General features: G+C 34.3%; 1 protein-coding gene across 1 annotated transcript in view; it reads left to right on the top strand.

Moving 5' to 3' along the window:
• Positions 1 to 17,832, top strand: part of CNTN6 (contactin 6) — a 292,083-nt gene that overhangs the window by 193,498 nt on the left and 80,753 nt on the right. The window contains 1 exon segment of the mRNA XM_058726191.1: positions 15,449 to 15,633. Coding sequence (XP_058582174.1) covers positions 15,449 to 15,633 — 185 coding nt within the window.

The following is a 17,832-nucleotide window of genomic DNA, read 5'->3' as shown; positions in this document are numbered from 1 at the left end:
CTCTTTCTAAACACTTTTGTTAAATGACTAGTGAATGCTTTTTTGCTATCAACTATATATTCATTTAAACAAGGATTTACATATTTTGGTAAATAAGAGAGATAAATAGAGAAAGGGAAGGAAGAAGACAGGGAGGGAGGGAGGAAATCAGGTGAATAGGTGGATACAAGGGGGAAAGAAAGGTCAATGTCATCTCTTATTCTTATTAAGTTTTTCATTTTTAGAACCGAAGACAGTTCCTAAAATACTTACTGTTTTTTGTGACATGTTTTTGGAAAGCAGTACATGCAGACTTGCATAATTAGATGATATCCCCTCTTTCCCCATGGAATATTCCTCCTCTTGAGTGTGTAGCTAGTTTTTGGGACTTGTATCATGCTTGGTGTTCTCTGAACTTCCAGCGACTAGGACTTGGTAGCTGTTGTTAATTTTGAAAAATCCCCAACCATCATGACTTCAACGATTTCTTTTATTCATTTTCCTCTCTGTTCTCCTTCTGGTATTTCTGGTAGACATCTGTTGCACCATTTATAATTGCCCACAGTTCTTAGATATTCTGAGGGTTTGTGGGTTTTTTAGTTTTTCATTATTTTTTTCTCTTTGTGTTTTGGTTTGGAAAACTTTTACTGATATTTCTTGTAGTTCACTTATTCTTTCCTCAGCTATATTCAGTCCACAGGTGAGTCCATCAAAAGAATTCTCATTTGTATTACAATGGTTTTTCTTTCTAGCATTTTCTTTTGATTATCTCTTACAAATTCATTTTTTTCTGCTTACATTAATAATGTGTTTTTTTATGCTGTCTGCTTTCTTTTTTTTCCATTAAGGCCCTCAGCACATTAATCATAGTAATTTTAAATTTCCAGTCTGATAATCCCAAAATATTTGCCATGTTTGAGTATGGTTCCCTTGCTTGTTTTTGTCTCTGAAGACTGCTTATCAACTTGCTTTGTATTTTTGTTGTTGTTGTTGAACCACTGATGAGGTTTATCAGTTACAAGGAATTGAAGTAACTAGATTTTAGGGTGAGGTTTATCTAGCAAGGAGTTAAACTGTGTTTACTGTTTACCACCTTTGTTTCCTGTAGCTATGGTGTCAGAAGGTAACATTTTCTCTATTGTCTTTGGTCTCCCCTGCTGTCTTTGGTTTTCCATAGAGACTCTTTCTCAAGTAGAGCCTGAGTCTGCATATTCTATCAGGTATAATGCCCTGCTGTTTTACAGAGCCCAACTGATAATATGAAAGTCCTTGCTTGCTAATTCCATCATCTTTGTAATTTATGAATCTATTTCTGTTGACTTATTTTTCTCCTAGTCATGATTCTCATTTTTATGCTTTTTAGGTTATCTGGTAATTTAGCTTGAATTATAGACATAATGTTATGTTGTTATATGCCATATTGTGGTGCATATTTAAAATACTAGATTTTATTGACAGGATATAAGCTACTATAAATCTGCTTGATCTTTCTGTGGCTTATTATGAAGCCTAGCTAGCTATAGAGTAGACTTTAGTCTCAGGCTAGTTAACTAGTAAGATGCATGCCCCTACTGAATGCTCCAGTGTTTATTAAATTTCTCTTCTATAGCTTGGAGGAAATCTGCTGTCTTACAGCCCTGTTTGAGTTCTGAAAATTGTTGTATGCTCAGTCCCATGTGATACACTTGTGCACTTTCTTTTCATTAATCCCATCCTCTCTGATACTCTGTTGTACAATCCAGTCGCTTTGGCCTCATGTGTCTCCTGAACTCAGTGAAACAGTAATGCCCTATTTAGGTTCCCCTTCCTGATTCTTTCCTCTGGAAAGGGCCTGTCGATAGAAAAACCAAGATACCAAAGGCTTGCTTCATGTATTTCCCCTCCTTCAGGGATCACAGTTTTGTGCTGTCCATTGTTCTGTTTCTGGGATCAGGTTTTTTCCTCATGTAATTGTCCAGGTTTTCATTTGTTTCCAGTAGGAGGGTAAATAAAGTCCCAGTGATTTGAACATAGCTAGAAGCCAGGTATTGTTTTTAATGCTAATTGTGAAGGTGAATGCAGTGAAGTTTAGAGAAATTAAGTGTCTAAATCAACATAAATTTAACTCTGGAATTGAAATGTAAATTTCACTGATTCTGACTTCAAAACTCACACTCATAGCCATTTGATATTTACATTAAATTATCTTTTAATATATGAATTTATTCCCTGTGGGTAGAGGCAGTTAGCCCCAATTCTATAAATGTTTTCCTCACAAAGTCTTGAAAAATTTCAGTAAAATATTTAAAGATTTTGTCTGAGGAATGGAATTATAGATGTATTTCCCATTTAGAGTCTCTGTAATTACTAACATTTCAGCAACAAGTGAGCCTTATCTTTATATATTAAAAATTAAAAAATAAATAAAAAGATAACCTTTTTTAAAATTCAGGCGATTTTTAATAAGAGGCAAGAAGTGTTTCCAAAAATGAATCAGGTCCACTGAGGAGCATTCCCCCCATGGGTTTGTATGAGATGATGGCAGTATCTACCATTTATAAAAATCTGGGATAGATGATTAGAGATGGAACAGAAAACATAGTTTCAGTGACAGAAACCCATGTGGGAGACTGCTGCCATCAGGCAGGCAGGGTGACTAGAGAGTGAGGTCTAGGGAAAGCTGACTCGAGTGTTGACTCATAGAATCTGACCATCCTAAAACACCATAGACTAGCATGAATATAGAGTTAAGACAGAACTTGAGATACCTGCTTGAACTTTAATTGCTAAGACTTTGGGGATGTGTAACTCACTTTCCATGTTGGGGTTTCAGAACTGACGTGATCACAGCTTTCAAGTCTCAGCTTTGTCTCATTTGTTCAACATGGCAGACTCTTAATTACCTAAGCTGCAAATTAACTATATTGTGAAACACCCTAAGAAACTCTGTTTGTAGGTGCTATGCAAATGTAGTATGATTGACGGATAGATTTTAGTGTCTCCTTTTAGGAAAATATAGGCCTTTGCTCTTAGTGAAGAAATTAAACTGATATCCCTCATAACTCTAATACTTCTCTTAGAAACAACCAAACACATTTTCCTCCTCCTTCTTCTTCTTTTTTAACCTTAATTTAGAAACATTGCTGTTAGTGCTCAGAAATGTAAATAAAATTAGTAGCAGCACTGAATGTTCTATGTGTTCTGAAGCCTTCACACAGGACTATATTTATGTAGACATGTATATCTTATTTATTTTTTTCTAATTTATGAAGGAAAAGATACCCAGCTTGGCTATTAATGTTAAGCAATAAATCTGAAGTTTCAGCAAGATGTTTTTAGGTATTCCAGAAATTTCAGATGACAGAGAAGCTATCTACTGTTTACTTTTTTCTCTTACACATATGGATATCATTGTAAATTATACCAAAGAAAGGTCACTATGGAACCTCAGGAGGACAATGGCATTTTCAAATCAAACTAGGTGCGTTTACATTTTTTAGGCCTTTAACAATTGCTTTAAAAGAAATCAAAGAAGTATCGTAAAATTTTCCTAATTGCATGACTTGTAAGTAAGTTGGCTTTTTTTCCCCTCATTGAATTGAGTAGCTGGAGAGCAGAATATTATTATTCCATGTATGTTTTGTCCCATTTGCCCCACACTGAGACCTAGTCTTGAGGTGCTTGTTAATTGCTTTGCATGTTATTGTGATACTATGTTGTTTGAGGTAAATTGAAAATTCTGGTAAATTCTATGGTAAACTTCATAAACTACCCCCCCCCCTTTGCTGTGCATGCAAATCTGAGAACTGACAAATATTCAAGCCAATCTTTCAAAAATTGAAGGACATTAATCCTCAACAAGCACACATATACATGCACTCACCCTAGGACTGAATGACTTATTAGTGGATTCACTAACATTTCAAGACAACATTGCTTTCTGGAAAAAGTGTAGACTTTGAAATCAAAAAGATCAGTGTTTAAGTTCTAAATTCCCCTGTGAATAGCTGGACTACTCTGATGAGTTCACTTATCTGTAAAACAAAGGTAAAATTAGGTAGAAGATAGATAGATGATAGATGATAGATGATAGATAGATAGATAGATAGATAGATAGGTGAATGATAGATAGAGTAGAATTATTGTAAGGACTGGAAATACTATTAAACTTATCTACTTACATACCAAAGTTCCTGGCCCATAAGAGGTAATCAATAAATACTAACAATTTTATTAATTATGGTAATTGTCAGTGCTGCTTTAACTGAGGAGGTAAAAAGGAACACACAGGAGAGAAAGGATCTCTGCATTTTATATATGTGTGTGTGTGTGTGTATACATGTGTATATACATGTGTAAATATACATGTATATACATGTGTATATGCATGTGTATATATATACACACATATATATATAAATATTTATGTGTGTGTGTACATACACATACATTATATATACACATATATACATTTGCATTATATATACACATACACATAACATTATATATTCACATTACATATGCATAAACACATTTTTGTTTGTTAGTTTTGTTTTGTTTTGTTTTGTTTTAATTAAGTAACCTCTACAGCCACTGTGGGGCTTGAACTCATGACCTGAAGATTAAGAATTGCATACTCTACCAACTGAGCCACCCAGGCACCCCATGCATTATATTTTTGTGCTAATATAATCCTCAAGGACTTGCTCAGAATAATACCTTTACCATTTCAAAGTTCTGTGTTCAATAACATGTATAAGGGTTATTGTCATTCCCTCACTCATTTGGCAAATTGAACACAGGTATTTGTTAACTCAGCAAATATGCTTTGAATGCCACATTCAATCATTAATTCCTTTATTCTTTCATTTATTTAGTCAGCCAGTCAGAAGGAATTCTACAAGCCACAGACACCAGGCTAGGCTCCAGGGAAATAAAGAAAATTACATGAAAGCCCTGTGGAGTTTGCAGGCTGCTGAAAATAGAATGGGTGTAACAACACATGATGACACATTTTTCTTGGGATCTGCTCTTTACTTACAAATTTTTGGTGAAGAAAGAGTCAAGGATACTCACTCTGGGAGTCTGACTGATTATCTTTTCCTCAGGCTGCCCTTTGTTCAATTGAGATTAGAGGGAGTCACTCTCAATTCCTTTGGTAGAGCTAATTTTAGGCTGTTGTTTAAGGGGTCCTTTGTATTTCTGGAAAATAGGAGGTTCTTGCTTCTTTTTTTCTTCTTTCACCAATATTTCCTTTGATTAATAGACTTTTGAATAACAGTTTTAGAACAGAAAAACTGAGCAGATAGAACAGTGAAATCCCATATAACCCCACCCATTTTCCCCTATTACTAACATTTTGCATTAATATGGCATATCTGTTTCAATTAATGAACCAAGACTTTTATTCACTGGAGTCCATGCTTCAAATTTGCTTGGTTTTTGTCTAATGTCTTTTTTTTCTTAATTCCAAGATTCCATATAGGGTACCATTTTACATTGAGATTTTTTGGTCTCCCTATTCTTCTTTGCTGTAACAGTGTCTCAGACTTGCCTTGTTTTTGATGACCTTGACAGTTCTGAGGAGCAACGGTCATTGTCATTGTAGGATTACCCTCTGTTGGAATTTGTCTAATACTTTCCTCATATTGAGACTGAGGTTATGGGTTTTGGGGAAGAACACCAAGTCAAAGTGCCATTTCACCACATCGTATCACTGTTACTATTCCACAATGACTTATAACTGCTGATGTTGGCCTTCATCACTTGGCTGATGGAGTTTTTGTTAAGATTCTGCACTGTAAATGTACTTATTTTTCTCTCTTTCCATATTGACTGTTTGGAAGGAGGTCAGTATACACACACCATCCATATTTTAATGAATAGGTAGTTGTGCTTCACCTCCTTTAAGGTACTGAATCCTTATACTTTATTTGGCATTCCTCTGCATGGGAGATTTGTCATATTTCCCTGCCCATTTATTCATTTATTTTTATCAGTATTGATCAGTGAATATTTATTTTATACTTTGGGTTATAACCCTATACTACTTTTATATACTATGTTGTTCATGTGTACATACATTATTTTGTAAAATGTTTTCTAAAAATCTTAAAGCCATAAAGTATGAATGTATCTGCAGGTCCTTAAATGCCTTCTTTACCCTCATTTGTGATGACAGGAGGACATTTGAATGTGTATTTTCATCCAGCCTCCTCCTGGTAGACACTATATTTCTTTTTGTTTTGTTACCACTTTTGTTGCCACAAATAATGATGTAAGGAATACTCTTGTGGCTGTATTTTACCCATGCCCATGAGAACTTCCTCAGTATATTTTCAGAAAATTAGAATTATTGGATAAAAGGAACCTAAAAAGCTAAGTATTCTGAAATGTGTTGCCCTGTTCTCCTGAAGAGTACTTGTAAAGGGGCCATTTTCACAGACCAGGGACCCAGCCTACAAGTTGGGTCTCTTTTGATCTTACGTGCATACTCTGAATCCAGTGTCAAACACTCCTTCATTTTTTCCCCCAAAAACCATAAAGTGGAGTTTAACAGTGCTGTTTCTAAAATTAAACTAATTTGAAGGCTCTAAAACTCATCCAAGAAGAATATATGTGCTTCTGGAAGCAACTCGTCATCTTCCCATCTCAGTCTATCACCACCTGTCCTAGGAGACCTACATTCCTTACTTTTTAAATAGTTGGCAACTGCATGAGGGAGACATCAAATCCACAATGGTATTGAACTGAAGGAAAAGAAGTTACTTGCTTCCTTTTTTCCAGCTGACCTTGAAACCATTCTCTACAACCTTTATTGGAATCTGGAGGTATCTCAATATGTTAAAAAAAACAAACAAACAATTCTATCATTTCATCTTCTGAACCTTGGACAAAAGGAACTCTATCCACTGGTTAGATAAAGAAAATTTTCCAAGCACATCCTAATACATCCTAATTTGATAACCTGTTTTGTATCTGGTTAATTGATGCAGGAGAAGGAAAACATGATGAAGAGCTCAGTCTCTATGAAAAGACACACTTTGGTTCAAATACCTTTTTATTTTAAGTTTACAGTGTGATACTGGATATGTTATCCAGCCTTTTTCCGCCCCAGTCTCCTTGTGTACTTCTGTACTGTGGATAACAGTAATCCTGTGTCAAACAGTATGGTTATAATGGTTTCACTGAGGCACTTAACACAGTGCCAGGCATATAATATGTGTTCAATACATATTGCATATATTAATGATAGGATGATGATATATTAGCATACCATATGTAATGTTTCCTTTATGTCTTTATATGAAAGCATATGGTTATGATCAGAGCTAAAATCAAGCCCTATAAATTTGGCTTCCACAACCTCACATACCTTAACTGAAGTGTCATTTACTTTACTTTAGAGCAGCATAATGTTCACACAATCAGAGAAGTATTTATTTAGGGTTAATATTATGTATTGACAAAACATTATGGACAAGCTGTTAATTAACTTCCAAATGCAGTATCATTTTCACCTTGGAATGCTGGTCTCTAGTTTATGTTTCACGTGCAAATTAGTACTTATTTTACTTTAGTTAAAAAGAATAGAAAATGGCAATAAAATTCTTAGGGAATCTTTAAATAATAGAGCCTTCTTGTCCCTATGTGATGATGATCATGGTGATAAGGAAATTTAGTAAACCTTGTTTGTGGTTCAAACTTTGTATTTCACAGTGGATTCTCGTATTTCCTTATTTGATCTTCTCAAGAAGCCTTTTATGTACCCATTGTTATCTCTAGTTATACGAGAAAGCGGAGGCTCAGAGAATTGGGCAATTTGCATTCAGTCACATAAAACCTGCCTGTGTCCTTTTACCCTACATGCAAGTACCACTCTGCTACCATTGCTATTATGACTAAACCGTTTGTAGTTTTTCAGTTGGCTGCAGCAACTGTACTGTCAAATACCAGATGAATACACACATACCATAAAATTTTTCCCTCGGAGAAACCTGGCATAGACACTGACCAGTAGAACAGGATCATGACTGCATTTAGATCACTGAAAACAAAAAAGTTTTCCTTTTTCTGTAACACTGAGATTGCTTTTCTACAGAACTCATGAACATATCCACATTGTATCCCCATAGGACAATCCTACATTCCAAGCTCTTTGTATGAATATTTCAAGTTGTGGAAATGAAAGTAGCTAGCTGAACAGTCTGAAAATTTAACAAAGGCACTCTTTGCTGGTTTTGTTATTCTGCTTCACTGTCTTTGATTAAAAATGGCCACTGACAGGATTTTCTGAAATGAGGTTCAAGTTAAGAATAATCCCAAATATAAGCATCTTAGGAAACTGGTTCTCTGTACCAGTTTCTAGTTAAAAACTTAGGATAGCCTGGATTTAAGCTGTGGATAATGAGGTTTAAGAAATCCACGGGAGAAATATAAACTTTCTCAAATAGCACTAGTAATGAAAATTCTATTTATGGGCTAATAGTATAGAATTGAAGCACAGTTTCTAGTAGTGTGTGAAGAGCTTTAATTTAACTTCCAATTCAGGTTGGAACGAGGCCAGATGGTTAACAAATGTATACTCCATCTTCAGATAAAATTAATAGGATGCTCTCTCAGTAAAAGCATAATGACGAGAGAGAATGGAGTAAAAGTCCTTATTTATGGCAATGCTTATTTAAGAAGCACAAAACCAGAGGGGCAGAGGAACAAAGAAAGAGAGAAAAAACTTTGCTGTTATTATTTGGTAGTATTTCATTAGTGTGAAATTTCAGGAAACTTGATTTAGCAAATAGTAACCAAATCAGAAAAGGCTTTTGCAATGCTCCTTTTGAAATACAAGACTCGTGAGCGCATCACCTATGGTCTGAGGAAACTTTGGATAAGAGAGTTGCTTCAGATTGGTTTTATTTATTGAGCTTTATATCCAAGCTAAATTTCTACATTGTATTTGGGAAGACTTTAAAAAAAAAAAAGACGACGAGGGATTGAAGCTAAAAGCAAAATGTTGCCAGATATGGCTGATCTTTGCCATTAGGATAATGACAGCACCATGTATTTTGACTTCCCTTCTGTAACAGCACAGTTTCAAGAGATTTAACGATAATCTCCATTCTGAAGACCCCTCAAAGATCTCCCTTGCTCCATGGCGTTCTTCATGTATTTATATTTATAAAGTATGCATTTTAAATAGACCACTTATTTTAAACTAGGATGAACTGCCAGTGAATATTGCATCACTAACATCACCGACATGGACAAACTAGGTAGATCCTAGGGAGAATGCTGAATCCACAGTAGAAGTAGTCTACTAGTGTTTATAATTGAATGGGTGGTAACTCAAAGAATTGGAAGGTGAATCACAATAAATTAGCCTGTACTGGAAGTCTAAGTGGAGGAGAATTGGCAGGCAATAATTTAAGAGAAATTACCTGTCTCAACGGGAATTCCATTCCAAAAAGGTAATTAGAATTGTTAACAGCTGCCAGCTGAGTATTTAGCTTAGATGACAAATGGAAGCCATCTGTCACAATGCCTGGTACATAGTAAGCACTCAGTTAATGAGTATTAATATTCACAAAAATGCTCAGGTATCTTACACAGGACCTTGTTTCTCTTTGGAGAACTCTGTATAATTCCTTTCCTCCCTCCCACCATGGTCTTAGATGATTAACCATGTTGGAAAACAAAGGTGGTTCACAGCAAAACATGTAGTATCTCACCTGAGAGATCTCTGCCCTCAGGGTGAGGAAATAAGCATGACCCCTATGATCCGGGACAGTATCCTAGCAGCCTATATATAAAGCACTGAGAAGCAGGAAATTACTTCTAGAGTCATATGGGTATGTTTGTGTACCTGTTTCATTGACAGCGTGGAGATCTATTTTTAATTTACAAATGGTTCATAAATCAATTTATGTTGAATGCATAGTGAATGGAGTCCTTAACAGAGAACAGAAAATAAATAAATAGCAGCTGGGATTTTTCCTTTTGAAATGATAACAATAACATAATGATGATTTAAAATGATTCTCTTAATTTATCATTAACACTCAAATGTAGTGTATAATATGTGCTAAACAGCATGTTGAACATGGGACATGGATTGTATCATTTAATCCTCACAAAATCCTGTGAATTATGTACTATTATTAATCCCCATTCCACAAATGAGAAAATTCATGTTTATAAGGTGGAACAAAATATAGCTGATAAGGAGCTGATAAGAGCTGTATTCTGCTCTGTACTGCATAAATAGTATTCTATTATGACAGCTTCATTATTATAATTATTATTATTTACATAGCACAGTATGTCTTAGAAAAGTGAGCTTGCATTAACAAACTAGACTCATTACTAAAATAATTTCATTTTTTGTAGATCCCAGTTCTTCCCACCCACTGTCCATTTGGGATGCCTTTAGAAAAGACAGAGGGTGTGAAATCTAAAGCAGTTCATTTAGTGTCTTCATAAGAAGTTTCAGGACAAAATGGGAACTTTTGATTAAAATGCGTATGTATTTTTATGTAATCTGTGTTTTGCACTTATTCTCTCTGTCTCTATATATCACATTACCAGTGATAATCAGGAGGATCATGGCATTCACATTTAGCAGTGACATAACAAATCTGAAAAAAAATCTCAGCATTTAATTAGTAACTGTGAATTCTTATAAAACTGTTTGATTTTTCTCCCATTAGTAATTTTAACATGAAATGTAGTCACAAAATACAGTTGATAAGACTTCTTTTTTAAAAAAAAAACTTTTAAAATATTTGAGTGATTTTTTTGATAGTGTAGTTGCCGTGAGAATTCTAATGTATGGAGTTTAAAATGTAATGTCCACCATATTGTTTTTTTTTTTTAGTTTATTTATTTTGAGAGAGAGAGAGAACAATATGCATGAGCAGGAGAGGGGCAGAGAGAGGGGGAGAGAGAGAATCCCAAGCAGACTCTACACTGTCAGCACAGACCATGAGATCATGACCTAGGCCGAAATCAAGAGTCAGACACCTAACCAACTGAGCCACCCAGGATCCACCAGCAATCCACCATTTTGTATAATTCAGTCACACAGCATCTAAATCCAGGCATCAGAATCTATTTGTCATGTCTTTTGTTGGGGCAGAGGGGAGAGGGTTGAAAGCATCAAGAAAACAACTCAAACAAGCTTAAGCCGAAAAAAAGAAAAAGAAATGTATTGACTTACAGAAATGTTCAAAGAGAGATTTGGGGGGGGGGCATCAGGCATGACTTGATCTAGGCATGTGAAGAATCCCAAGATTCTTGCCTTTGTAGTAGCTTTAGCTTTCAAAGATACTTGCTCCATTTGGTGGGAAGGAAATTGTTGCCTAGAAGTTCCAAGTTTCTATTCTGTCTGAGCAAACCACAGTGAAAAAAACGATTCTCTTTTCGACAGCTCTTCCAAAAACATTCACAGAATTGAGTATTGTTTTCTCTGATTGGTTGTCTTGGTTCTCATAATTGACCAACCCCAGATACTATGGTGCATCTGCTTCTAATGGCAAGACCTTTATCTTGTGCTCTCTCCTGAAGCCAGAGGTCTAATGCTTCCAATTCAAATCAGATGAAGTAAAGTTAGGAGGCTCTTCAAAGGAAAATCAAAATGCAGACAGAAACCAACCAATGACCCAATCAAATATGGATCCACTGTGATTGAGAATTTAGGACTCTAATTCTTATACCCTTCTTCAAAATTGAATAATCTTACATTAGAAGATTATATTATAATCTCCCTAATTAAATGGTTTGTGGGAGAAGATTTATCACTCCACCCCCAAATGAGGTAAAAAAAAAAAAAAAAGATGTTCTTTTTTATGTGAGAAACTTATCTCTGTGTTCAGCCTTGTGTCTCTTCTACATTTCTACATCCCTTGCCTTTTGCTATTATTCTGGTGTAAATTAGACCTTGTATGTTCCACAGCCATGGCTTTCCACTAGGATTCTACTGCTTAGTTCTGGTCTTGTATTCCACTGTTGTTTAATACTTCAGAATACCATTTCTATGTGTGTCTAATAGCCATACCATACTGAGAATTATTTAAGGCTTCCTTAAAATCGATGTTATAATTAAAGTAGAACAAGGCCAGAGCATATTGGGAATTCTACTAAATTGGTTTTCCAAGAAGCAGACCTTGAAAGGATAATTTTTTGCAAGTGGTTGGTTAGAAGAGTTTTTAGAAAGAACCCATGGGAGAATGAAGAAGTGGGACAGGGAAGGAAGAGTAGCCAAGCAGGGTATGGTATCAAGCAAAATGTCATGGAAGTTAAATTTGCCTCAGTCCTGTATGGGAGCTCTGGAGAGACTCACACCTGAGAGATGGCCCACCAGCAGGGGCAGGGAAGATAGAATATTTGTATCACAGCACTTAGTCAGTTGTTGATTGATAGCTGTCCCTGGGGATATGTAAATACCTAGCTGCTTTCACCTCTTTGAAGGGAAAGTTAGCTACAGCAGCTTGAGGGTGGTTGTCACAAACAGATACAGATACTCAATGTTGAGGGTAATAGCACTTCAGAATCTGTGGTGGCTAAGGGATCAGAAGGCACACAATTAGAGTACTGACATTTTCTGCTGCATTACTTCTATTGGAAAGGTATATCTCTATGGATATGCCGTTTCATCCATTAAGGGAAAAAAGCGTACCCAGAGAGACTTCGGTGCTATCACTGAGTTCTTCTGTGGAAAGTAGGAATAGTTAGGATGGATGGGACTTGTTCTTTTTACCCCAACTTAATTTGGACACTTAAAATGGCGAGCCACTTGAATAAACATTTTTTTTTTAAGGCGGGGGGGGGCACCTTGGTGGCTCAGTCAGTTAAGCGTCATGATCTCACCGCTCATGGGTTCGAGCCCTGTGTTCAGCTCTGTGCTGCTGGTGCCAAGCCTGGATCCTGCTTTGGATTCTCTCTTCTCTCTCTCTCTCTCTCTCTCTCTCTCTCTCTCTCTCTCTCTTTCTCTCCCTCCCTCCCTCCCTGCCTCCCTCCCTCTCCCCCACTCACACTCTGTCTTTCTCTGCCTCTCAAAAAATGAATAAACATTAAAAATTAAAAAAAAAATGGAGAGCCACTACTGTAAAACCACAAATGCCAAATCCGTGGGTGATCCTACAAAAGCTGTAGGGTCTGTATTGCCTTATGATTAAGTACATAGCTTTTAGGGCAAAGAAACTTGGAAATAAATCCTATTTACGCCCTGTAACTATAGGAAAAGTAAATGAAATGATCTTTGCATGTTTTACCCATACATAATACCAGGCACATAGTTCGTGGTTAATAAGCAGTAGCTATTTATTGTGATATAATTACAATTATTTTTATTAAATGCCAAACTGACTCAGATTTAGATAGTTATGTTAAAAATTGACTTCTGTTTTCATAATCAAAATAAAGAACTATTATATAACTGGGAAATACTCAGTCTTTACTGATTTTGTTTTGTCTGAATGCTTTAAGTTAAAAGCTTTTTTTAGTTAAATACTCTTCATGTATTGGTCATAAACCTCAGAGGTACACTGTCATAAAAAAATGGGAAAGGATCATGAATTTAGACAAGTATCTGAGCCTCTATTTATTTTTCTCTTTGTAAGTAAATTTTCTTAGAAATTTTTATTACATAGATAATCAATGCTTTTGTAGAAAAATAATGGAAAATAGAGATAAGCAGAAAGAATAAAATTAAAGTCATTAATATTCCTACTACTCACAGATAATAATTTTTACTGTCTTCACATATGTACAACATATATTTAAAAAATTAGATGATAGGGCATATACTACAAAATTTACCAGACTTGGTGAAGATCTTCCTATATGAATAATTTTTCTTCTAGTACTTCATTTTTATTTGTAGTTTTGTATTCCATAAAATGAATATATATAAGAAAACCAGTTATCTGAGGTTAATTGTTGGTAGGAATATGCCATTCTACTAAAATGTCAACCTAAATTTGTGGTAAGTGGAAAGTCTTTTTAAAAAGACAAAAACTAAGTGTATCATAATAATTATTTTTTTGTGTGTTTATAAGAATTCAAGTCACGTTTTTAACTATATACTAATTCTGAGAAGAATAGACAAATCACACACTGACTAGGGGATATGTTTTCTGGCAAATCTATAGGAGCACATGTATGGCTTTCTACGTTGTTTATGTCTTTGATTTGAATGGAAGGGCCATCATTGTTTGCCAATAAAAAATTCCTTGGACTTGATCAATTTTGCTTTATTTGAATCCTCTACTGAGTCACCATCACCAATTTTCTTCAGTTGTTTACTACTCAAATGCCACACCTCGTAGTCAACCACTTTGTATTTCATTACGTGGTTTCCCCACATTATTTTTGTTAACTTGAAGAAATCCTGTATCTTTGACAAAGTTTACAATTTGGCTTTGCAAAATGATTTACTTTCATTATTATTGTTAATTTAAAAATTTAGAATAGAAACATTTAAATCATCTGGAAATCTATTAGGGAAAGAAGAATGACTTGGCAGTAGAAAAGGAAAGATGTTAATGTAAATAGATTAGGGACTGATCTTACAATCCTGCTATAACTTTACATGTAGCCTGCATTTCTTTATATTATATCTGTAAAAAGTAAGATCTTTCTCACCACGAATTTCTAAATTCATCACTCTTTGTTAGCTCTTCGATTCAGATATTGTAAATATATTTTGCTATTTTAAAAGATATTCATATTAGACTAAAGATATTAGACATAAGATATTAAGCTAAATCTATAAATAAAGGAACTCCACAAATTCTAATGGTACAATGTAAAGTTATCTTTTACGTTATTTATTTATTTATTTTTGGTTTTCATTTTAGATAAGTTATAAATGAGTACATTCTTTTGAGGATGATGAAACCTATACTCCCAATTTATATAGATCTATTACACAGTACTGGTCCTGCTTGATAATCTAGCTCATTCATCACAGAGGTCTTCAGTTATGTATTAGTACCAATTTAGCTATAGAGCAATCTGTATTTTAATCTTAAAACCTATAATATATAGAAGAAGCTTGCCTACTCTTAAATGTCACATGCTCGCAAAGAATTTCCTGACCACCATATTTACACTGATAAAATCTTGTTCCTATTTCTGCACTCTGTTTCCTTTTTGCAGTTACTGCAATTTACAAATGTATTATTTTTTATTATTTATTTATTGTATGTTTCTCTGCCGGTCTTTAAGCAACATGAGGGTAGATAATGTATCTATTTTATTCATCGATTTATTTCCTGATAATAGCACAATGATTTGCACATAGCAGGCACTTAAGAAGTATTATAAATTGCTGGATGAGTGAATGGTGAATGCTTGCATGATCTGAAAAGTAGTCATAACATAATAGATTGATTGGAAAATTTTCCTTGAGAGTTATTCTTAAGGACACTCTTAATTTATCCTGCTGTCGTAAAGACTAAATCATCTTCTATTCTAATGAGGTATAACTGTTTAGTCCAGTCCCCGATATTAGTTGGAGGAGGTTGGATGGAAACCCGTTGCCAGGGAAAGTCAAGTACAGCAAATCCCAAGCTATTCTTGAAATCCCGAACTTTCAACAGGAAGATGAAGGCTTCTATGAGTGCATTGCAGGCAACCTTCGAGGAAGAAACCTTGCAAAGGGTCAACTCATTTTCTATGGTAAGCTAATAGAATTTCAAAAAGTATATGAAATTTTTGGTAATATCCTTCATAGGAGATAGTGAAGGTCATTAGCATGGTGTGGAAAATGTCATAGGAGAAATAAAGAAGACACATGTGTAGGTTAGGATGCTTAATACACCGATGGGCAGGTGGGCATGACCATTTTTAAAATACGCTTTTAATTCCATCATGGTCTTTACTTGCTATTATTTATTATAATTGCCTTGAAAGTATCAGCAATGTCACATTAAAGCTATAAAAGTTTATAACACAAAGTACCATAGAATTCAATATATTTCCCATAAAACATTCAGCAACAGCTCATGACAATCTTAATTATAATCCTAAGTAGAATTCACAAAAGGAGAGACTGACAGGAGAAATATAATACTGAATGGTAGTTTTCAGTATTTGTTTCTATTTCCCAGATTTTGTCTGTTCATATGTAGATAATAGAAAAATAATGTTATTACTACACTTAAAATATATGTTGGTCTCAATTACCAGAATCTCAAATGAAAGCAAATATTATGTAAAAATTGGCTTCATGTCTTCTTTTATTCAGGCCAAAATATACAGTTGCATAAAGTTTGCTTCTTTTTTTTTTTTTTTGCAGAAAATAAACCATAAAATATACCCCAGAATTATCAAAATGTTTGGTGCCCTTAAGATATTCTTAACTTATTTTTGCCAAATTTAATATATCAGTACTGGAGAGCTTTTTAAGACTGTATTTACACATGACCAAAAATACTTTCTGTGTGACATGTTTACAAACAATGATAAAGTAATTGGGGAAAATATGTATTTTTTTCATAACTGGAAAAATCTAAGGTATTGTAATTACCTCATAGGAATGGCAATTGAGTATCCTGTGGGGAGAGTAAATTGTGCTTTGATTATATTATTTTCCATTTCCTTTAGAATTTCCTATTTTAACCTTGAATGAAAAGTATTATTTTATATATATAGAATATGATATCCTGCTGATTATTCGTCTACAGTTGTAGCTATATATACAGGTATTTTTTAAAACATTCTTTCACATCTAGCATCCATTGTAAATAAAATAGTAAGGATGTGACTGGGAGTTTTGGGTGGCACCAAGATATTAAAAGCTTTGGCTAGTTTTTAATAGAGATTTCATTTTTCTATTAAGTAGACAAAGATATAGCCCAGTGATTAAACAGGAAATGAAGGTATCTATAAACCAGAAGTCAATAAGAAAGTGCTTTCCGTATAGAAACTGTTAGCTTACACAGCAGATTTTACAAATATTAATTCATGTCATTCTTAATGATAGTAAGAAGTAGAAATATTTGTCATTAGCTATTTAATGAGTACAAATGGTCCTTGTGGGATAATAACAGATAATTGGTCAATAAGATAAATATTATACTTCTTATTAACCTATTGATTTACTTGTTATCATGCTCCCAAAGGAGCAGAGTATTGACTCAAGTACCTGAGAATTGCATAATACCTGATAATTTTAAGAAAAGAAACGGTTTTATTATATTGCGGTGTTTAAATTCAGAACCCTTTTCTTCTATATTCCATCTTTATTACCTCGAAAAGAAATCTTTAAGTATCATCATTATAGAAAATGATACCATTATAATAATATCATTATAGAAAATGAAACCTATTCAGAGAAGTTAAGTGACTTTCCATAATCACTCAGTAGGGAAAGAAAGAAAATCTAAAATCCAAGCCCATATAGTTGACCTGAAATCCTAGGTCCTTTTGTTTCATGCATTTCCTACATTGTTGAAGATTTAAAACTTTGGTCTTTAGAATCTGAAGCATGCAAAGAATTTACGTATTAACAAAATAAATACATTGTAAAGTTATAATTATTGCATTAAACATTAAAACCATATGTATTTCAAACTTTTATAACCTATGTGAATTTTATATGTATTTATTTCTTTTCCCAGGTCAAACATATGTTAAGAAAATTTCTCAACAATCTTCACAGATTATAAAATTTTGCTAATAACATTCAGAAACATGATTCACTTTCATCCATACATCTACTTCATCTAAGTCTTGCCTTAATTTGTCCCTCAAAACTGTGATAATCATATTCTGTAACTGGAAGTTGTCCCGATTTCCACAGGTGGTAATCCCAGGCTTAGTTTCTACTACAGTGAGACATCATGATTCCTTCTTCTCAGTGACCAGCTCTCTGAA

Source organism: Neofelis nebulosa, chromosome 4, assembly GCF_028018385.1.
Source record: "Neofelis nebulosa isolate mNeoNeb1 chromosome 4, mNeoNeb1.pri, whole genome shotgun sequence".
Lineage (NCBI taxonomy): Eukaryota > Metazoa > Chordata > Mammalia > Carnivora > Felidae > Neofelis > Neofelis nebulosa.
This window is presented reverse-complemented; position numbering and strand designations above follow the sequence as displayed.